A 23,388-nucleotide genomic window follows, 5' to 3' on the forward strand; every position below is an offset into this window, starting at 1 on the left:
AATCATTTTTTTGGACTGTTTTTAAAGAACAATTTTAGAATCACAATAAAATGGAAAGGATGTTAGAGGGATTTCCTACACGCCCTCTTGGCCCCACACAGGCACGTCTTCCCTGTTACTAACATCGCCCACCAGTGTGGTACGGTTGTTACAATTGATCAACCTACATTGACACATGCTTATCACACAAAGAAAATAGTTTACGTAAAGCTATTGTACATCCTGTTAGTTTCTGACCTATGTTATTTTCCTTCTCTCTTAAGAACTTCTTTTAACATGTCTTGCAAGACAGCTCTCTTAGCGAAAAATTCCCTCCATTTTTGTGTGTCTGAAAAAGTCTTTATCTCTCTTTCACTTTTGAAGGATAATTTTGCAAGTATATAGAATTCTATATTCTAGGTTAGGGATTTTTTTCTGTCAATACTTTAAATATTTTACTCCACTCTTCTGACTGCCTGGTTTCTGAGGAGAAGTCAGATGTAATTCTTATCTTTGTTCCTCTATAGGTACGGTTTTAAAAAAAAATTTTGCTTTTTTCAGGATTTATTCTTTGATTTTCTGTTTGAACACAATATGCCTAAGTGTAGGGGTTTGTTAGTTTGTTTGTTTGGCATTTATCCTGCTTATTGTTTTCTGAGATTCCTGGAACTGTGGTTTGGTGTCTGACATTAATTTGGGGGAAATCCTTAGTCATTATTGTTTCAAATATTTCTTCTGCTCCTTTTTCTTTTTCTTCTGGCATTTCCATTACATATATGTTACACCTTTTATAGTTGTCCCATAGTCCTTGGATATTCTGTGTTATGTTTTTGTCTTTGTTCTTTTTGCTTTTTCGTTTTCAACGATTCTATTGATATCCTCTAGCTCAGAGGTTCTTCCCTCAGCTATTTCCAGTGTACTAATAAGCCCGTTAAAGGCATTTATTCATTTTTGTTACAGTGGTTTTTTTTTTCATTCCAGCATTTATTTTTATTTTTTTCTTAGGATTGCTGTCTCTCTGCTTCCATCTCCCGTCTGTTCTTGCATACTGTCTACTTCATCTATTAGAGCCCTTAGCATATTAATCATAGTTGTTTTAAACTCCTGGTCTGATAATTTCAGTATCCATGACATGTATGGTTCTGATACTGTCTCCGTTTTTCCAATTGTGTTTTTTAGCTTTTAGTATATAACCTTATCTGTTTTCTTGAGAGCTGGACATGATGAACCAGATAAAAGAACTGCTGTAAATAGACCTTTAGAAATGTGGTGGTGAGGTGTTGTGGGAAGGGGAAGTGTTCTTTAGTCTTATGAACAGGTCTGAGTCTTTCAGTGAACCTGTGCCTCTGGACTGTGAACTTCACAAGTGTTTCTCATGTTTTTTCTCCTCCCTTAGATGGGACAGGATGGCTGGAGTGGGCTGGAGTTGGGTATTTCTCTTCTTACACATGGAAGGTTAGAGCTGACTGAAATTGGGTATTTCCCTTCCCTCAGACCAGTTAGGCTCTGATAAGACATCACCAGATTAGGCTCTAGTTAACTGGTTTCTCCTGAGGGCAAGTCTTGTTAAGAACAGAGTGCTCTGGCTACTTCAAAATGGTTCCTTTTCCCCTCCTCCCGCCAGAATACAAGAAATGTTTTTCTCTAATATTTACTGTGAGAACATTGGCTGAGCTCCTGGATGTACATCTCACAAAATTGTGGGGCTCTCCTGGAGTTCCTGACTCTCAGAGGTGTCTGTATTGCGCCTCCAGCAATTCATCAATTACAGTTCAGGCTTTCCGACGCTGGGACGCGTACCTGAGGAGGTTTCCGCTTGTGAATCTTTTCTCTGGTAAGCTGTGACTCCCTGTGTTCGCTCGTCTGTCTCTCCAATTTGGGGGCAGTGGTTTGCCCCCAAGTCACTTCTTTTATGGATCCTAAAAGAGTTGTTGCTTCTTCAGTCTGCTCAACTTTTTACTTGTTGTTAGGATGGAGTGTCAACTTCCAAACTCCTTAAATGGGGAACCGAATACCAGAAGCCTGAATCATTTCTTTAAAATTTATTTTAAAAAATAGACTTTATTTTTTAGGGAAGTTTTAGGTTCACATCAAAAGTTGCAGAAAGTACAGGGAGTTCCCATAACCACTTACCCCACAGAAGTGCAGACACCTACACTATCCACAATCCTACACTATTACATCATCCTCACCCAAAGTCCATAGTTTACATAAGACTTATTGGAAAAATCCCCAAATATTTGTAGCATACACTACACATTTCTAAATAACACTTATGCCAAAGGAGAAATCTCAAGAGAAATTGAAAAATATTTTTAATTAAATGAAGATGAAAATACAACATATAAAAATTTGTGGGTTACAGCAAAAGCAGTACTTAATGGAAATTACTGCATTGAATGTCTGTGGTCTTATGTTATAAAATTACTGATGGTAATGTTACAATAACTGGACTGCTCTAACTCAGAAAAAAAAATTTGTATGTGTTTTTCTTTAGATTTGTGTAAATCGTGAATGTGTAGAATCAAGGATACTTGCAGACAGATCATATGAGTGTTCACTAAAGTGCAATGGACATGGAGTAAGTAAGCACATGATTCGTGTTTTCCCAAATCACCTCTCTTGGACACTTTTCAGCATCATTCGTTAATTTATTCAATGTTTATTGGGTTCCTACTGTGTGCTAGGACATGTATCTACTTAAAATGTGGGGCTGAATTGGGTTACTAAATTTGTAGCCATATGTTTTAGAGGACATTGTACAGAATTAAATTGCTGATGACTCTAACAAATTTATTATTACAGTTGGGCACTTTTCAGAGGTATTAAATATTCCAATAAATACATTAACCTGTTCGTTACGGGAAGATAATTAAGCTAAAGTTTGTGTGTCTATGAATATATAGGGTGAGGGAAAACTATTGGTTTTATCCCTCATTTTGTAATAGACTTTTTTTTTTTTGCCCAATGAGGCCAATTTACTTCCCATACCAAACAAGTAAAAGTGCAGTGGATAGAAGGTTGGATTGTCAATCTCAAGTGATAGTAGAACACCCCTATTTTTTTTTTTCATTTTTTTTTAAATTGGAGTATAGTTGATTTACAATGTTGTGTTAGTTTCAGGTGTACAGCAAAGTGGATCAGTTATACATATATATGTTATTTTTAGATTTTTTTCCCATATAGGTTATTATAGAATACTGAGCAGAGTTCCCTGTGCTATACAGTAGGTCCTTCTTAGTTATCTATTTTATATACAGTAGTGTGTATATGTTAATCCCAAACAATTTATCCCTCCCCCACCTCCTTTCACCTTTGGTAACCATAAGTTTGTTTTCTACATTTGTGACTCTTTCTGTTTTGTAAATAAGTTCATTTGTACCATTTTTCAGATTCCACACATAGGCAATATCATATGATATTTGTCTTTCTCTCTCTGAGTTACTTCACTTAGTATGATAATCCCTAGGTCCACCCATGTTGCTGAAAATGGCATTATTTCATTCTTTATTATGGCTGAGGAATGTTCTGTTGTATATATGTACCACATCTTCTTTATCCACTCCGCTGTTGATGGACATTTAGGTTGCTTCCATGTCTTTGCTATTGTAAATAGTGCTGCAGTGAATATTGGGCTGCATGTATTTTTTCTTTCTTTTTAAAACTTTTAATTTTATATTGGAATATAGTTGATTAACAATGTTGTGTTACTTTCAGATGTACAGCAAAGTGATTCAGTCACACATATACATGTATCTATTCTTTTTCAAATTATTTTCCCATTTAGGTTGTTACATAATATTGAGCAGAGTTCCCTGTGCTATACAGTAGGTCCTTGTTGGTTATCCATTTAAAATATAGCAGTGTGTACATGTCAATCCCCAACTGCCTAACTATCCCTTCCCCCCACCCTTCCCCACCGGTAACCATAAGTTCATTTTCTAAGTCTGTGAGTGTCTCTGTTTTATAAATAAGTTCATTTGTATCATTTCTTTTTAGATTCTGCCTATAAGCAATATCATATTTCTCTTTCTCTGTCTGACTAACTTCACTCAGCATGACAGTCTCTAGGTCCATCCATGTTGCTGCAAGTGGCATTATTTCATTCCTTTTAATGGCTGAGTAATATTCCATTGTATATATGTACCACATCTTCTTTACTCCTCTTTTGATAGACATTTAGGTTGCTTCCATGTCTTGGCTATTGTAAATAGTGCTGCAGTGAACACTGGGGTGCATGTATCCTTTTGGACCATGTTTTTCTCCAGATATATGTCCAGGAGTGGGATTGCAGGATTGTATGGTAGCTCTATTTTTAGTTTTTTAAGGAACCTCCATACTGTTCTCCATAGTGGCTGCACCAATTTACATTGACACCAACAGTGTAGGAGGGTTCCCTTCTCTCCACACCCTCTGCAGCAGCATTTATTATTTGTGGATTTTTTTGATCATAGCCATTTTGCCTGGTTTGAGGTGATGTCTCTTTGTAGTTTTGATTTGCATTTCTCTAATAATTAGCGATGTTGAACTTCTTTTCATGTGCCTCTTGGCCATCTGTATGTTGTCTTTGGAGAAATGTCTATTTTAGGTCTTCTGCCCATGTTTTGATTGGGTTGTTTTCTTTTGATGATATTAAGTCGCACGAGCTGTTTATAAATTTTGGAGACATCCCCTGTTGGTCACATCATTGGCAAATATTTGCTCCCATTCTATGGGTTGTCTTTTTGTTTTTTTTATGGTGTCCTTTGCTGTGCAAAAGCTTTTGAGCTTAATTAGGTCCCATTTGTTTATTTTTGTTTTTGTTTCCATTACTCTGGGAGACAGATCAAAAAAGATATTGCTTTGATTTATGTCAGAGACTGTTCCACCTATGTTTTCTTTTAAGAGTTTTACAGTGTCCTCTCTCACATTTAGGTCTGATCCATTTTGAGCTTATTTTTGTGTATGGTCTTAAAGAATATTCTAATTTCATTTTTTTACACATAGCTGTCCAGTTTTCACAGCACCATTTATTGAAGCGATTGTTTTTCCTCTATTGTATAGTCTTGCCTCCTTTATTGCAAATTAATTGACCATAGGTGCATGGGTTTATTTCTGGGCTTTCTGTCCTGTTCCATTGATCTATAAGTCTGTCTTTGTGCCAGTAACATACTGTTTTGATGACTGTAGCTTTATAATATAGTCTGAAGTCAGGGAGCTGATTCCTGCAGCTTTGTTTTTCTTTCTCAAGCTTGCTTTGGCTCTCCAGGGTCTTTGTGTTTCCATACAGATTTTAAGATTTTTTTGTGTGTTCTAGGTCTGCAAAACATGCCATTGGTATTTTGATAGGGATTGCATTGAGTCTGTAGATCACCTTGGGTAGTATAGTCATTTTGACAATCAAAGAACATGGTATATCTTTCCAACTGTTTGTGTCATATTCGATATCATGACTCAGCATCTTACCGTTTTTGGTACAGGTCTTTTGCCTCCTTAGGTAGGTTTACTCCCAGGTATTTTATTCTTTTTGATGTGATGGTTAATGGAATTGTTTCCTTATTTTCTCTTTCTGGTCTTTTGTTGTTAGTGTATAGAAATGCAACAGATTTCTATGAATTACTTTTGTATCCTGCAGCTTTACTGAATTCATTGATGAACTCTAGTAGTTTTCTGGTAGGATTTTCTATGTATGGTACCATATCATCTGCAAATAGTGACAGTTTTACTTCTTCTCTTCCAATTTGTATTCCTTTTATTTCATTTTCTTCTCTGATTGCTATGGTTAGGACTTCCAAAACTATGTTGAATAATAGTGGTGAGACTGGACATCCTTGTCTTGTTCCTGATCTTAGAGGAAATGCTTTCAGCTTTTCACCATTGAGTATGATGTTAGCTGTGGGCTTGTCATATATTGCCTTTATTATGTTCAGGTATATTCCCTCTATGCCCACATCCTGAAGAATTTTTATCATAAATGGGTGTTGAATTTTGTCAAAGGCTTTTTCTAGATCTATTGAGATGATCATATAGTTTTTATTCTTCAATTTGCTAATGTGGTGTATCACACTGATTCATTTGTGGATACTGAAAAATCCTTGCATCCCTGGGATATATCCCACTTGATCATGGTATATGATTCTTTGAATGTTTTGTTGGATTTGATTTACTAGTATTTTATTGAGGATTTTTGCATCTATGTTCATCAGTGATATTGGCCTGTAACTTTCTTTTTATGTGATGTCTTTGTCTGGTTTTGCTATTGGGGTGATGGTGCCCTCACAGAATGAGTTTGGGAGTCTTCCTTCCTCTGCAGTTTTCTGGAAGAGTTTCAGAGAGTATGTGTTGACTCTTCTCTAAATGTTTGGTAGAATTTGCCTGTGAAGCCATCTGGTCCTGGACTTCTGTTTGTTGGGAGTTTTTTACTTACAGTTTCAATTTTAGAACTTGTGATTGGTCTGTTCATATTTTCTATTTCTTCCTGGTACAGTCTTGTCCCTTTCTTCTAGGTTTTCCATTTTATTGGCCTGTATACTCTCTTATGATCCTTTGTATTTCTGTGGTGTCAGTTGTAACTTCTTTTTCTTTTCTAGTTTTATTGATTTGAGACCTCTCCTTTTTTTTTTTTACTTTTCCTTGATGAGTCTGGCTAAAGGTTTATCAATTTTGTTTATCTTTTCAAAGAACCAGCTTTTAGTTTCATAGATATTTTCTGTTGTCTCTTTGTTCTGATTTCATTTATTTCTGCTCTGATCTTTATGATTTATTTCTTTCTACTAACTTTGGGTTTTGTTTCTTCTCCTTCCTCTAGTTGCTTTAGGTGTAAGGTTAGGTTGCTTATTACTTGAGATTTTTTTTCCCCTGCTATATGACTGTATTGCTATAAACTTTCAATATTTAGTTTTATGAGCTGTTTGTATATTTTGGAAATTAAGCCCTGTTGGTCACATGGTTTGCAGATATTTTCTCCCATTCTGTAGGTTTTCTTTTCATTTTGTTGATGGTTTCTTTTGCTGTGCAAAAGCTTGTAAGTTTGATTAGGTTTCATTTGTTTATTTTGTTTCTATTTCTATTGTCTTGGGAGACTGACCTAAGAAAACATTGGTATGCTTTATGTCAGAGAATGTTTTGCCTGTTATCTCTTCTAGGCTTATGATTAAGTGTTTAAGGCATTTCAAGTTTAATTTTTTTATGGTTTGAGGCTGTGTTCTAACTTCATTCATTACATGAAGCTGTCCAACTTGCCCAGCACCACTTGCTGAAGAGACTGTCTTTTTTCCCATGGTATATAGTCTTGCCTCCTTTGTCAAAGATTAATTGACTGTAACTGTGTGGGTTTATTTCTGGGCTCTCTATTCTGTTGCATTGATATATCTGTTTTTGTGCCAATTCCACACTGTTTTGATTACTGTGGCTTGGTAATATTGTCTGAAGTCTGGGAGGATTATGCCTTCCGCTTTGTTCTTTTTCCTTAGGGTTGCTTTGGCAATTCTGGGTCTTTTATGGTTCCTTATAAATTTTAGGATTATTTGTATTTTCTTAATATATGCATTTACTGCTATAAACTTCTAAGAGCTGCTTTTACAGAACCCCAGTTTTTGTCTGTGTTGTTTCCATTTTTATTTGTTTTAAGATTTTAAAATGTCCTTTCTAATTTCTTTCTTGACCTATTGTTTGTTCAGGAGTGTGTTGTTTAATTTCTACATGTGTGTGAATTTTCTAGCTTTCCTGCTGTTGATTTCTAGTTTCATATTGTGTTGGTCAAGTAGATACTTCGTATGTTTTCAATTTTCTTAAATTTGCTAAAATTTGTATTGTGGCTTATATGACCTATCCTTGGTAATGTTCCATGTACACTTGAGAAACCTCTCTTTTGTTTTCCAGAAGGTGTGCTACAGCTCATGTTTGTGCTTTCTCCTTTGCCCAAGGACACTGGCCCGATTTTCTGAGGGCACCCCATGTCTACCAGACCTTGCTCTTGCCACTGAACTCAAATTTGCATACAAAGAGCAGGCCAAAAAGTGGGGGGAGTTGTTGGTTTAGCACTTGGGGCATTGGAGGTGCCTGTGGGTCAGGTGGTGGTGGGATCCTTGGGTGAAGTTCTCACAGCACCTCATGGGCAGGCTTTCTGCCAGAGTACTGAAAGCATTCATCAGGAACCATGTCCCTTTAATGCCCTTTGATATTCTTATCTGCCTGTTTCCTGATATCTGTCCCCCAGTCATAGAGGTGCTGTCTCGGTACTCTGGGTGCTATGGGAAAGAAATAGATTTCTCCAGCTATGTCCTGTATAGCTGGGTTAGCTTTGCACTCACTCACTGCTTTCCCTTTCCCCTGAGAGGTCACTGCTGGCTAGTTCAGCCCCATGCTGTGTCACATTGAGGGAGGGGTGGTGCTGGCAAAGTTACTCTTACCCTTTCCAATGTGTCCAAACTTATTTATTTATATATTTGCTCCAAAGGAATTCAGGCATCTATTACCAGGAAGGTCGGCTTCTGCAAGGCTCTCTTGTCCATGAGTGTCTGCCCAAGTCAGCACTCTCCAAGTTTTCCCTGACTACAACCAAGAGAGGCTGAGGCCTATTCACTGGCTCCTGCTTCTTCCACAGCCTATACTGAGGTCTATGTGCCTATTACCTGATGCACAGGTGGGAAAGACTCTTCCTGGGTCCCTTGGTGTATGGTGCTTGATCCTACAACTTCCACAGAGGTGCTTTTGTTCATAGATGGATGCCAAAATTTAGTTATTGAACAGAGGAGCCAAAAAGAGAGACATATTATGCAATCATGATGCTATCATTATGTCAGTTTTATTTCTTCCTTTCCAATCTATGTACTTTTTATTTTCTCATCGTTTCTTCCAACATGATGTTAAAAAGGAATGGTGAGAGGGGACTTCCTTGCTTGGTTCCCGATCTTAGCAAGAAGGCTTCTAATCTTACCATTAAGCATAATGTTATTGTAGGTTTTTTTTTTAAAGATACTCTTTATCAGGTTGAGGAAGTTTTATTTTATTAACAGCTTTCTAATGGTCTTTTATCATAAATGGCTATTCAATTTTGTCATATAATTTTCTGTAACTGTGGTATGATCATATGATTTTTATTCTTTAGCCTGTTGGTTTATGATGGATTACATTAATTGATTTTCCGAATGTTGAACAACTCCTCCATAGTTGAGACAAAATTCACTTGGTTGTGGTGTATATTTCTTATATGTTTTTGGAATTGATCTGCTAATATTTTGTTGAAGATTTTTGCATCTTCATTCATGAGAGATATTGGTCTGTAGTTTTCTTTTCTTGTAATGTCTTTGTGTTTTGTATTAGTGTAATGCTGGCCTATAAAATGTGTTAAGAAGTATTCACTCTACTTCTAACTTCTGAAAGAAATTGTAGAGAATTAGTATGATTTCTTTCTTAAATGTTTGGTAGAATTCACCAGAAAATCCAGCTGGACCAATGCTTTTTGTTATGGAAGGTTACTAATTATTGATTCAATTTATTTAATAAATATAGGCTATTCATATTGTTTATTTTTGTGTGAATTTTGTCGTATTTTGTCTTTCAAGGACTTGGTTTATTGCATCAGTGTTATCAAATTTGTTGGCATAGAGTTTTTGATATTATCCCTTTATTATCTTTTTAATGTCCATGGGATCTGTAGTGATGTCCCCTCTTTCATGTCTGATATTAGTAATTTGTGTCTTCTCTCTTTTTTCTTAGCCCAGTTAGAATCTTCTCCATTTTATTGATCTTTTCAGAGAATCCACATTTGGTTTTGTTGATTTTGTCTATTGATTTTCTGTTTTCAAGTTCATTGATTTCTGCTCTGTTAATTATTTTTTCTTTTCATATTGATATTAATTTACTGTTCATTTTCTAGTTTCATAAGGTAGAAGTTTATATGATTGATTTTAGATCTTTCTTGTTTTCTTATGTATGCATTCAATGCTAGAAATTTTCCTTTAAGGACCTCTTTTGCTGCATCACATAGATTTGATAAACTGTATTTCCTCTTTCATTTAATTCAACATATTTTAAAACTTCTCTTGGTATTTCTTCTTTGACTCATGTGTTATGTAGAAGTGTGTTGTTTAATTTTCAAGTATTGGGGAAGTTTCCAGCTATTTTGCTAGTGCTGATTTCTAGTTTAAAGGCATTGTGATCTGAGAGCAGACATTGTATGATTTCTCTTCCTTTAAATATTGGTAAGGTGTGTTTTATGGCCCAGAATGTGGTCTATCTGGGTTCCATGTGAGGAGAGAAGAATGTATATTCTCCTGTTGTTAAATGAAGTAGTGAGTAGATGTTAATTATATCCAGTTGATGGTGTTGTGGATTTCAACTGTGTCCTTACTGATTTTCTTCTTCCAGCTGGATCTGTCCATTCCTGACAGTGGGGTGTTGAAGTCTCCAACTATCACAGTAGATTCATCTGTTTCTCCTTGTAGTTTTATTGGTTTTTGCCTCATGTAGTTTGGGGCTCTTTTGTTAGGCTGCCCCTCAGGGTGAAGCTTCAAGAAAAGCAAATAAGCCTGTTCTATAGAAAGGCCTGTGGTATATTCCAGTCTTCTGTCTTGGTGCTATGCCCTGGGGGTGGTTGCCAGCTCAAAACTGTCTTTCTGTTTATTACAGCCCCCTGGGAATCATGAATGCAAGTCCCACTGGCCTCCAGAGGCAGGAGATCAAGGGGTATCCCCTAAGCGGGAATTTCAGAATCCTGGGTGCTACATGCTTGCACAAGCTCCTTCCTGGGAGATCCCAGTGACCTGTAAAGAGGCAGAGATAGGACAAAGTAGGTGTCCACTGGCCTCTGTGTTTGGAGAGTATTTCAGTAGGCCCCTAGATGTATTAAATTATATGCCTGCCCCTTAGGCCAGAGCTTTAAGGTAAGCAAATATGCCTCTTTACTGAGCATTTCAGCTTGCTGCCTCTGAAGTAGGCCCTGGAGAATACCGAGGTGAGTCTGCACAATCCCTTTAAACTGTTTCTTACTTCACTATACCTTTGTAATTTTCTTTTTGTGTACATGTGTTGCCAGTTTTTCTGGTTTTGGTATCAGGGTGATGTTCGCTTTGTAAAATGAGTTAGGAAGCATTCCCTCCTCTTCAGTTTTTTGGAAGAGTTTGAGAAGGATGGGTTTTAAATCTTCTTTGAATGTTTGATAGAAATCACTTGTGGAGCCATATGGTCCTGGATTTTTGTCTTGGGGAGCTTTTTGATTACTGTTTCAATTTCTGTACTAGTGATCGGCCTTGCAGATTTTCAGTTTTTTCATAAATCAGTCTTGAAATATTGCATGATTCTAATATGTCCATTTATTTTATTTTTATTTATTTTTTAACATCTTTATTGGAGTATAATTGCTTTACAATGGTGTGTTAGTTTCTGCTGTATCACACAGTGAATCAGCTATATGTATACATATATCTCCATCTCCCTTCCCTCTTGCATCTCCCCACCACCCTCCCTATCCCACCCCTCTAGGTGGGAACAAAGTACCAAGCAGATCTCTCTGTGCTATGCGGCTGCTTCCCACTAGCTATCTGTTTTACATTTGGTAGTGTATATATGTCCATGCCACTCTCTCGCTTTGTCCCAGCTTACCCTTCCCCTCCCCATGTCCTCAAGTCCATTCTCTACATCTGTGTCTTTACTCCTGTCCTTCCCCTAGGTTCTTCAGAACCTTTTCTTTATTTTTAGATTCCATATATATGTGTTAGCATACGGTATTTGTTTTTCTCTTTCTGACTTACTTCACTCTGTATGACTGACTCTAGGTCCATCCACCTCACTACAAATAACTCAATTTCATTTCTTTTTATGGCTGGGTAATATTCCATTGTATATATGTCCCACATCTTCTTTATCCATCCATCTGTCAATGGACCCTTAGGTTGCTTCCATGTCCTGACTATTATAAATAGTGCTGCAATGAATGTTGTGGTGTTTTTTGAATTATGGTTTTCTCAGGGTATATGCTCAGTAGTGGGATTGCTGGGTCATATGGTATTTCTATTTTTAGTTGTTTTTTTTTTTTTTTTTTACATCTTTATTGGAGTATAATTGCTTTACAATGGTGTGTTAGTTTCTGCTTTATAACAAAGTGAATCAGTTATACATATGTTCCCATCTCTCTTCCCTCTTGCGTCTCCCTCCCTCCCACCCTCCCTATCCCACCCCTCTAGGTGGTCACAAAGCACCGAGCTGATCTCCCTGTGCTATGTGGCTGCTTACCACTAGCTATCTATTTTACGTATGGTAGTGTATATATGTCATGCCACTCTCTCGCTTTGTCACAGCTTACCCTTCGCCCTGCCCATATCCTCAAGTCCATTCTCTAGTAGGTCTGTGTCTTTATCCCTGTCTTACCCCTAGGTTCTTCATGACATTTTTTTTTCTTAAATTCCATATATATGTGTTAGCATACGGTATTTGTCTTTCTCTTTCTGACTTACTTCATTCTGTATGACAGACTCTAGGTCCATCCACCTCATTACAAATAGCTCAATTTCATTTCTTTTTATGGCTGAGTAATATTCCATTGTATATATGTGCCACATCTTCTTTATCCATTCATCCATTGATGGACACTTAGGTTGTTTCCACCTCCAGGCTATTGTAAATAGAGCTGCAATGAACATTTTGGTACATGACTCTTTTTGAATTATGGTTTTCTCAGGGTATATGCCCAGCAGTGGGATTGCTGGGTCATATGGTAGTTCTATTTGTAGTTTTTTAAGGAACTTCCATACTGTTCTCCATAGTGGCTGAACCAATTCACATTCCCACCAGCAGTGCAAGAGTGTTCCCTTTTCTCCACACCCTCTCCAGCATTTACTGTTTCTAGATTTTTTGATGATGACCATTCTGACTGGTGTGAGTTGATATCTCATTGTAGTTTTGATTTGCATTTATCTAATGATTAATGATGTTGAGCATTCTTTCATGTGTTTGTTGGCAGTCTGTATATCTTCTTTGGAGAAATGTCTATTTAGGTCTTCTGCCCATTTTTGGATTGGGTTGTTTGTTTTCTTGTTATTGAGCTGCATGAGCTGCTTGTAAATTTTGGAGATTAATCCTTTGTCAGTTACTTCATTTGCAAATATTTTCTCCCATTCTGAGGGTTGTATTTAAGTCTTGTTTATGGTTTCCTTTGCTGTGTAAAAGCTTTGAAGTTTCATTAGGTCCCATTTGTTTACTTTTGTTTTTATTTCCATTTCTCTGGGAGGTGGGTCAAAAAGGATCTTACTGTGATTTATGTCATAGAGTGTTCTGCCTGTGTTTTCCTCTAAGAGTTTGATAGTTTCTGGCCTTACATTTAGGTCTTTAATCCATTTTGAGCTTATTTTTGTGTATGGTGTTAGGGAGTGATCTAATCTCATACTTTTACATGTACCTGTCCTGTTTTCCGAGCACCACTTATTGAAGAGGCTGTCCTTTCTCCACTGTACATTCCTGCCTCCTTTATCAAAGATAAGGTGACCATATGTGCGTGGGTTTATCTCTGGGCTTTCTATCCTGTTCCATTGATCTTTCTGTTTTTGTGCCAGTACCATGCTGTCTTGATTACTGTAGCTTTGTAGTATAGTCTGAAGTCAGGGAGCCTGATTCCTCCAGCTCCGTTTTTCGTTCTCAAGATTGCTTTGGCTATTTGGGGTCTTGTGTGTTTCCATACAAATTGTGAAATTTTTTCTAGTTCTGTGAAAAATGCCAGTGGTAGTTTGATAGGGATTGCATTGAATCTGTAGATTGCTTTGGGTAGTAGAGTCATTTTCACAATGTTGATTCTTCCAAGCCAAGAACATGGTATATCTCTCCATCTATTTGTATCATCTTTAATTTCTTTCATCAGTGTCTTATAATTTTCTGCATACAGGTCTTTTGTCTCCTTAGGTAGGTTTATTCCTAGATATTTTATTCTTTTTGTTGCAGTGGTGAATGGGAGTGTTTTCTTGATTTCACTTTCAGATTTTTCATCATTAGTGTATAGGAATGCCAGAGATTTCTGTGCATTAATTTTGTATCCTGCTACTTTACCAAATTTATTGATTAGCTCTAGTAGTTTTCTGGTAGCATCTTTAGGATTCTCTATGCATAGTATCATGTCATCTGCAAACAGTGACAGCTTTACTTATTTTCCAATTTGGATTCCTTTTATTTGCTTTTCTTCTCTGATTGCTGTGGCTAAAACTTCCAAAACTATGTTGAATAAGAGTGGTGAGAGTGGGCAACCTTGTCTTGTTCCTGATCTTATTGGAAATGCTTTCAGTTTTTCACCATTGAGGATGATGTTGGCTGTGGGTTTGTCATATATGGCCTTTATTATGTTGAGGTAGGTTCCCTCTATGCCTACTTTCTGCAGGGTTTTTATCATAAATGGGTGTTGAATTTTGTCGAAAGCTTTCTCTGCATCTGTTGAGATGATCATATGGTTTTTCTCCTTCAATTTGTTAATATGGTGTATCACATTGATTGATTTGCATATATTGAAGAATCCTTGCATTCCTGGAATAAACCCCACTTGATCATGGTGTATGATCCTTTTAATGTGCCGTTGTATTCTGTTTGCTAGTATTTTGTTGAGGATTTTTGCATCTATGTTCATCAGTGATATTGGCCTGTAGTTTTCTTTCTTTGTGACATCCTTGTCTGGTTTTGGTATGAGGGTGATGGTGGCCTTGTAGAATGAGTTTGGGAGTTTTCCTCCCTCTGCTATATTTTGGAAGAGTTTGAGAAGGGTAGGTGTTAGCTCTTCTCTAAATGTTTGATAGAATTTGCCTGTGAAGCCATCTGGTCCTGGGCTTTTGTTTAATGGAAGATTTTTAATCAGAGTTTCAATTTCAGTGCTTGTGATTGGTCTGTTCATATTTTCTATTTCTTCCTGATTCAGTCTTGGCAGGTTGTGCGTTTCTAAGAATTTGTCCATTTTTTCCAGGTTGTCCATTTTATTGGCATAGAGTTGCTTGTAGTAATCTCTCATGATCTTTTGTATTTCTGCAGTGTCAGTTGTTACTTCTCCTTTTTCATTTCTAATTCTATTGATTTGAGTCTTCTCTCTTTTTTTCTTGATGAGTCTGGCTAATGGTTTATCAATTTTGTTTATCTTCTCAAAGAACTAGCTTGTAGTTTTATTGATCTTTGCTATCGTTTCCTTCATTTCTTTTTCATTTATTTCTGATCTGATTTTTATGATTTCTTTCCTTCCGCTAACTTTGGGGTATTTTTGTTCTTCTTTCTCTAATTGCTTTAGGTGCAAGGTTAGGTTGTTTATTTGAGATGTTTCCTGTTTCTTAAGGTAGGATTGTATTGCTATAAACTTCCCTCTTAGAACTGCCTTTGCTGCATCCCATAGGTTTTGGGTCATCGTGTCTCCATTGTCATTTGTTTCTAGGTATTTTTTTATTTCCTCTTTGATTTATTCAGTGATCACTTCGTTATTAAGTAGTGTATTGTTTAGCCTCCATGTGTTTGTATTTTTTACAGGTTTTTTCCTGTAGCTGATATCTAGTCTCATAGCATTGTGGTCGGAAAAGATACTTGATACAATTTTAGTTTTCTTGAATTTACCAAGGCTTGATCTGTGACCCAAGATATGATCTATCCTGGAGAATGTTCCATGAGCACTTGAGAAAAATGTGTATTCTGTTGTTTTTGGATGGAATGTCCTATAAATATCAAGTAAGTCCATCTTGTTTAATGTATCATTTAAAGCTTGTGTTTCCTTATTTATTTTCATTTTGGATAATCTGTCCATTGGTGAAAATGGGGTGTTAAAGTCCCCTACTATGAATGTGTTACTGTTGATTTCCCCTTTTATGGCTGTTAGTATTTGCCTTATGTATTGAGGTGCTCCTAAGTTGGGTGCATAAATATTTACAATTGTTATATCTTCTTCTTGGATCGATCCCTTGATCATTATGTAGTGTCCTTCTTTGTCTCTTTTAATAGTCTTTATTTTAAAGTCCATTTTGTCTGATATGAGAATTGCTACTCCAGCTTTCTTTTGGTTTCCATTTGCATGGAATATCTTTTTCCATCCCCTTACTTTCAGTCTGTATGGGTCTCTAGGTCTGAAGTGGGTTTCTTATAGACAGCATATATATGGGTCTTGTTTTTGTATCCATTCAGCCAGTCTGTGCCTTTTGGTGGGAGCATTTAATCCATTTACATTTAAGGTAATTATCGATATGTATGTTCCTATTCCCATTTTCTTAATTGTTTTGGGTTCGTTATTGTTAGTCTTTTCCTTCTCTTGTGTTTCTTGCCTTGAGAAGTTCCTTTAGCATTTGTTGTAAAGCTGGTTTGGTGGTGCTGAACTCTCTCAGGTTTTGCTTGTCTGTAAAGGTTTTAATTTCTCCATCAAATCTGAATGAGATCCTTGCTGGGTAGCGTAATCTTGGCTGCAGTTTTTTCTCCTTCATCACTTTAAATATGTCCTGCCAGTCCCTTCTGGCTTGCAGAGTTTCTGCTGAAAGATCAACTGTTAACCTTATGTGGATTCCCTTGTGTGTTATTTGTTGTTTTTCCCTTGCTGCTTTTAATGTGTTTTCGTTGTACTTAAATTTTGACAGTTTGATTAATATGTATCTTGGCATATTTCTCCTTGGATTTATCCTTTATGGGACTCTCTGTGCTTCCTGGACTTGATTAACTATTTCCTTTCCCATATTAGGGAAGTTTTCAACTATAATCTCTTCAAATATTTTCTCAGTCCCTTTCTTTTTCTCTTCTTCTTCTGGAACCCCTATAATTCGAATGTTGGTGTGTTTAATGTTGTCCCAGAGGTCTCTGAGACTGTCCTCAGTTCTTTTCATTCTTTTTTCTTTATTCTGCTCTGCAGTAGTTATTTCCACTCTTTTATCTTCCAGGTCACTTATCCGTTCCTCTGCCTCAGTTATTCTGCTATTGATCCCATCTAGAATATTTTTAATTTCATTTATTGTGTTGTTCACCATTGCTTGTTTCCTCTTTAGTTCTTCTAGGTCCTTGTTAAATGTTTCTTGCATTTTCTCTATTCTATTTTCAAGATTTTGGATCATCTTTATTATCATTACTCTGAATTCTTTTTCAGGTAGACTGCCTATTTCCTCTTCATTTGTTAGGTCTGGTGGGTTTTTATCTTGCTCCTTCATCTGCTGTGTGTTTTTCTGTCTTCTCATTTTGCTTATCTTACTCTGTTTGGGGTCTCCTTTTTGCAGGCTGCAGGTTTGTAGTTCCCGTTGTTTCTGGTGTCTGTCCCCAGTGGCTAAAGTTGGTTCAGAGGGTTGTGTAGGCTTCCTGGTGGAGGGGACTAGTGCCTGTGTTCTGGTGGATGAGGCTGGATCTTGTCTTTCTGGTGGCACCTGTATTTCTGTGGGAAGATTACCAGGAGCGTGACTGCTTGGTTGAAGGGTATATATGTTTAAAATTCTAATATAAATCTGTTAAAGCCATATTTCTTTCCCAAAATGCCCAAACACTTTTAAATTTACTTGCAATGTAAACAAATACCTCCTCTACTTCATCTCTCTCCCTTACCCCCAATCTTCTTGAGCTTGAGATCTAGAAATATTCCTTTGAACACTCTGGGCATGTCAAATAAAACTTATCTGGAGCGTAAATTTGTCCAACAGGGCAATTGTTGACCTGCTAACAATCTTAAGTTCTCACTCCTTCAAATTCATGGCCATTGCTTATTCTTTTCTTCCCCATAAAATAACTAGTACTTACTCATCATTGAGGACTTTGAAAATTTAGAAATCTAAAGTAGAAAGCAAGAAACTAACCATATTTTTTTTACAATACAGAGTTAACTCTTCTCCTGCAAGCTTTTTTTCTTTGTCAGTGTATGTACATGTGTACATATGTATAAATTCATTTATTCATTCATTCATCAAATGTGTTTGTTTGTGTGAGTATGCAAATTTATCCATTGAGTCACTGATTCAACAAAGCAGACATGGTAATATATATAAAGGGAAATAGCTTGCTTTTTTAATCCCACGCATTTCTCTCTTAAGAACTTTTCCATGTTTTAAGTATTGCCTAAAAATTGTTATAAGAAACAATATTATTTACAATTGGCCCTCCATATCCATGGATGTGGAACCTGCAGATATGGAGGGCCAACTGTACTATGCAGTTTATATAAAGAACTTTGATATCTACAGGGGTCCTGGAACCAATCCCCATTGGATACTGAGAGATGACTGTAACTTTTTTATTTTAACCATTCTGTTATGTTAAATGTCATATGATATTTGATTCTTCATTATTACCAAAATTTGCTTTGATGAACAAACTTGTACATAAATATTTGTAAGCATTCTTGCTATTTCTATAGGATAGATTCCCAAAACTAGAATTATAGAGTATAAGGGGGTTAATCCTCTTTAAGATATTAACCTACAATTTTTAAATGCTTTCCAATAAGTTTTATAAATTTATTCTATGGGAATAGGCATATGAGAATGCCTCTTTCATTTCTTCCTCTCAAGTCTAAGTACTATTTTATTTTTGATATTTGCCAACTTGATACACAAGAGAAAGTTCTTCACTATGGTTTTAATTGTCTCCTCTGACTGTTAGTGAGATTGAACACATATTCATATGTTTAATAACCATGTGTTGATCAGTAAATTATCTATTCCTGCCTTTTGCCCATTGGTGTCTAAGATGTGGTTCCATGTATATTATTCATTTGTCAAATATGTATAATGGCTGTTTTATTTTCTTTACCTATCTATTCTCATACCAGTATAATACTTTTTTACATTTATAGCTATTGGTAAAAATCAAATATTTATATTGATATGGCAAATTTTCTAATTATCCCATTTTTGGATTATTTATTCAAGACTTTGTTATTTTCAGGATAGTTTTATGTTTTCATCACATGATGTTGCATATTCCTTGTTAAAATTATTTCTACGTATCACATAGTTTTGTTACTGGTGTGATTAGGGATCTTTCCTCATTGCATTTACTGTAAGAAAGTTAATGATATTTGCATATTCATTTCTATTCAGGCAACTTACTAAACTATAGAAAATTTTTGAGGTTTTTGGTAGACAGTCATCTCTTGAAAATAACAGTAAAATTACCCATTTATTTCTAGTGGCTGTACTTTCAGTTCTTTCTATTGCTTTATTATATTGACTGGATCTTAAAGGAAAATTGAAAATAATAGTGGTTATTTCCTATAGGTACCTTGCAAGTCAACCTTGCCCTCTGATGCAATGTGTCTCAGATTCTTCTTGAGTTATCCAGCCCTATTTATGTAATCAATCACTCTGAGAAGCTCTGGTACTTTTGAAAAGGGGATGATATTCAAGGCCATAATTAGATCCCTAGGGGTACACACTGTATTTTTTTTCACATGAGGAGAGAGACAGTGGAGAAACAGTGAGGCTACTATCTGCTGTTTTTAAAAGAATTACCCTTTTCTCAGAAGTTCATGGATTTTTTGGAGTATGGAAGAATACATGGATCTTTAATCACAGTTTTGCCATAAACAAGTAGAAAACTGGAAAGAAATGTATGAAACAACAGTTTTCAGATATTAGACAATAAGCAGCATAGGGCTTTATTCCTTGAGAGAAGGGAAACAAAAGAGATGTGATTTCCCTGGCTCTCCTCCTATTGTCAGGTTTTGGACTGCAGCGCCTTGGGTGGGATCTGGACTGAGTGCAGGCTCAGTAGCTTGAGGAGAAGGAGACTGGCATTATGAGATATTAAAGTGGTTGGAATCTGTGAGGCAGTGTTCCAGGGAAGAAGCATTGATATGCAGGAAGAGGTTCAGAAATTTGCGTAGAGGTCCTTATGGGTCTATCGATGAAGATCAAACCACACAAGACCAGGGAAAGAATGACAGAACTGTTAAGCTGAACAATTATCAATGTTTACAGAAAGCTGGGAGTTAATGTGAGTTACAATTAGTCAGAGTGAAGAGGTGTTTTTGAAAACCTGGGACATTCACTAGAGATCCCAGAAGAGTCATGCTTTACTAGTAGCACTAAATTAGCCTTAGAGAAAAGAATATTCTAAATCTGCCCTATCAAAGTTTAAAAACAAGCCTTAATTATACCCCAATAAAGATGTTAAAAAAAAAACAAAAAAAAAACAAGCCTTGATCAAGCTGTTCTGCAAGTAACTTAACTGCCTGCCAGCACCAATGTGGCAATCTTTAAAGGAAAACAACACATTCTACAATATGATATTCACAGTATCCATCATAGCATTTTAGAAAGTAACAAACATACGAAGAAGGAGAATTATGTGAACTATACCAGGAGAAAAATTTAGTCAATAGAAATAGACCCGGAAGTGTTAAAAATGATGTAATTAGTTGACAGGGATTTTAAAAAGCTATTACAAATATTCTCATGGATTTAAAGTAAAACATTAACACGGTAAGAAGAGAACTGGGAGATATAAAAAAGCACATGGAATTTATAGAAATAGGAAAACACCATAACTGAAATGAAAAATTCTTTGGATGGTATTAACAGCACAACTGACACAGCAGAAGAAAATGTCAGTGAACCTAAAGATAAGGCAATAGAAACTATTCAAACTGAAACAAGAAACGTAAAAAAGACTGAAAAAAAAATGAATCAGTGACCCATTAGATGCTGTCAAATGGTTCAGCATATGTGTAATTAGTGTTGCAGAAGAAGAGAAAGAGGGGAGGCTAGAAAAAATTTTAAGGAATTTTCAAAATTTGATAAAGCATGAACTCAAAGTTCCAGGAAGTTCAATAAATCTCAAGCCAGAAAAACACAGATATATACCAAGACACCTTATAATCAAATTACTGAAATCAACAGTAAAAGTAGTTTTTCTTTTTAGGCTGAAGAACAACTTTTATTTATTAAGAATGAATAATGATATATAATAATGAAAATAATAATCAAGAACTAATAATGTATCAAGAAGAAGGATTATTACTGACTGATACACATAACTGAAAAGCCCAAGCATGGCTAGATTCCAAGACTCAGATGATGCTGTCAGGATTCTGCCTCCCTCCATCCCTCGATTTGGCTCCCTTCCCTCTAGGATTCACTTTCATGCAGACTTCTCCACACATGTGGTAATACAAGTGGCATTCAGCAGCTCTAAGTTTAAATCCTACCAGCAGTAACTCTGAGACAAATAGCTTCTCTTTCTAAAGGGTTCCAATACATTGACTAATTGGCCTGATCCGGTTCATGCACCAACCTCTGGGCATGGAAAGTGTGATGCATGGAAGCGGGGCAGGGTCATGTCCCACAGTAACCACTCTGCCGATTTATAAAGAATTCATTTCCCCCAAGAAAATTTCAGATACTGTTGCCAGCTGAATAGTGTAGATTCTGGGAAGAAAAAAATAGCAGATGTGTTCATTACTATTATCTTAAGACCATAACCACTTAACCATATTTCTCAGATAAAGAGGTTTACTGAAATAGCTATGTGTGTGATGGTTAAACTATTACATTGAAAAGGGACATTGAGTGATTAAGTCTACACCAGTGTATTCATGAAGGTAGTCTCAAATGCCCACAAACAATACTGAACACAAGAACAAATGCTCAACTTTGGCTTGTCACAATAAAAAATGACAAAAAATATACAAAGGACCAAAAGCAGAGATTTGAGGCCTAAAATCCATATCTATACTATGATTTCTACTCACCCAAGGTTGATTGAAACAGGTAGCTTCCAATTAATAAAAGAGGTGGTTGCTTTAGTTATGAAAAGATAAACTATTAGTGTTCAGTCAGTCCTATTCAATCCGAAACAAACATGAAAGCAAAATATGTTCTTTTGTCCCCATTTTTTCCCCTAACAATTTCAAAGCTACAGAAACACTGAAGACTATTCCAATGAACATCCACATACCCTTCACTTAGATTTACCAGTGATTAACATTTTGCTGTACTTGCTTTCCCTAATAAAGGGAATATTTTAAATGTAGTCGGAGGAGAAAGATACATTGCATCTGGAGGAACAATGATAAGAATGACTCCAGGCTTCTTATCAGAAAATATGTAAGACAAAGAGATCTAAATGACGTCATTTAAGTGTGAGAAAAAACCTGTCATTTAGTGTTCTATATCCAATGAAAATATTTCAAAAATTAAGGATATAAAAGAATTTTTTCAGATATATACATCTGAGAGAATTTGTTGCTAGAAGATATGCACTAAAGGAAATATTAAACTGTGTTCAGATGGAAGGAAAATAATGTCACATGGAAATGTGGATCTACACAAAGCGATGAAGAGTGCTGGAAATGAAACAGATGTGGATAAATATAAAATAGTGTATCTCATTTAAACTTTTAAGAAGACAACTGACTTTTTAAAGTAAACACAATAATAATGTATTCTGGCATTTATAGCATATTTAGGCAAAGTTGTCTGTCGTTTCTATTGCTGGGATTTTCATTTGCATTTCTCTTACGGTTAATGGTGTTGAGCATCTGTTCATATTCTTGGTGGCCATTTGTATACCATCTTTGGAGAAATATCTACTCAAGTCCTTTGCCCATTTTAAAGTTAGGTTGTTTGATTTTTTGTTGTTGACTTGTAGGATTTCGTTGTATATTCTGGATATTAACCCTTTATCAGATATATGGTTTGCAAGTTTTCTGTTCTATAGGTTGCCTTTTCACTCTGTTGATTGTTTCCTTTGATGCACAAACATTTTTAAGTTCGTTGTATAGCCATTTGTCTATTTTTACTTTTGTTGCTTGTGCTTTTAGTGTCATATCCAAGATATCATTGTGAAGTCCAATGTTACGAAGCTTTCCCCCTATGTTTTCTTCTTGGAGTTTTATAGTCTTAGGTCTTATATTTAGGTATTGAATCCATTTTGAGTTAATCTTTATATATGGTGTGAGATAAGGGTCCAACTTCATTCTTTTACATTGGGTATCTAGTTTTCCGAGCACCATTTGCTGAAGTGATTCTCCTTTCCCCATTGAGTGGTCTTGGCACACTTGTCAAAGCTCCTTTGACTATATCAGTAATATGTTTACCAATAACAGTAACTGAATAGATAAATGGAGATATGGGAAAACTTTTTTTATAGTATAAACAATATAGAAGGAATAATGGAGTTAAGTAATTATCAATGGATGCTAAAACCAGTGGGTGAAAGTTTTACGAGGACCCAGATACTTTCATAATCTCACAAGTATCTCCTCACAAATTGCTTATTAATTACAAATGGAGGCATGGTAACTTACAGTGGAAAAAACTTGGAAGACAGCACCTTAACCAAGTGATCCAAAAGTAACAACACAGTATTATGACAAAGTGACAACATGGTGTCTCCTGAGAAGGACGAAATATTTCTGTGAGGTATTTCACAGTAGACATACATATACACACACAACAACATGAAGGTGATGTGATAGAGCTAAGGCAATGGATAACCCAAACAGAATACTTTTTTCCTGTA

General features: G+C 36.0%; 1 protein-coding gene across 2 annotated transcripts in view; it reads left to right on the forward strand.

Annotated features, from left to right (window-relative positions):
- The window catches only part of ADAM32 (ADAM metallopeptidase domain 32), a 164,824-nt gene that overhangs the window by 111,357 nt on the left and 30,079 nt on the right, over positions 1–23,388 (forward strand). For both annotated transcript variants that reach the window (XM_027122882.1, XM_027122883.1), the window contains exon 17: positions 2,477–2,560. In XM_027122882.1, coding sequence (XP_026978683.1) covers positions 2,477–2,560 — 84 coding nt within the window. The remainder of the gene's footprint in view (positions 1–2,476; positions 2,561–23,388) is intronic.

The sequence above is a fragment of the Aethalodelphis obliquidens genome, unplaced genomic scaffold, assembly GCF_003676395.1.
Source record: "Aethalodelphis obliquidens isolate GAN/ISIS:26980383/991018 unplaced genomic scaffold, ASM367639v1 scaffold25, whole genome shotgun sequence".
Classification (NCBI taxonomy): Eukaryota; Metazoa; Chordata; class Mammalia; order Artiodactyla; family Delphinidae; genus Aethalodelphis; species Aethalodelphis obliquidens.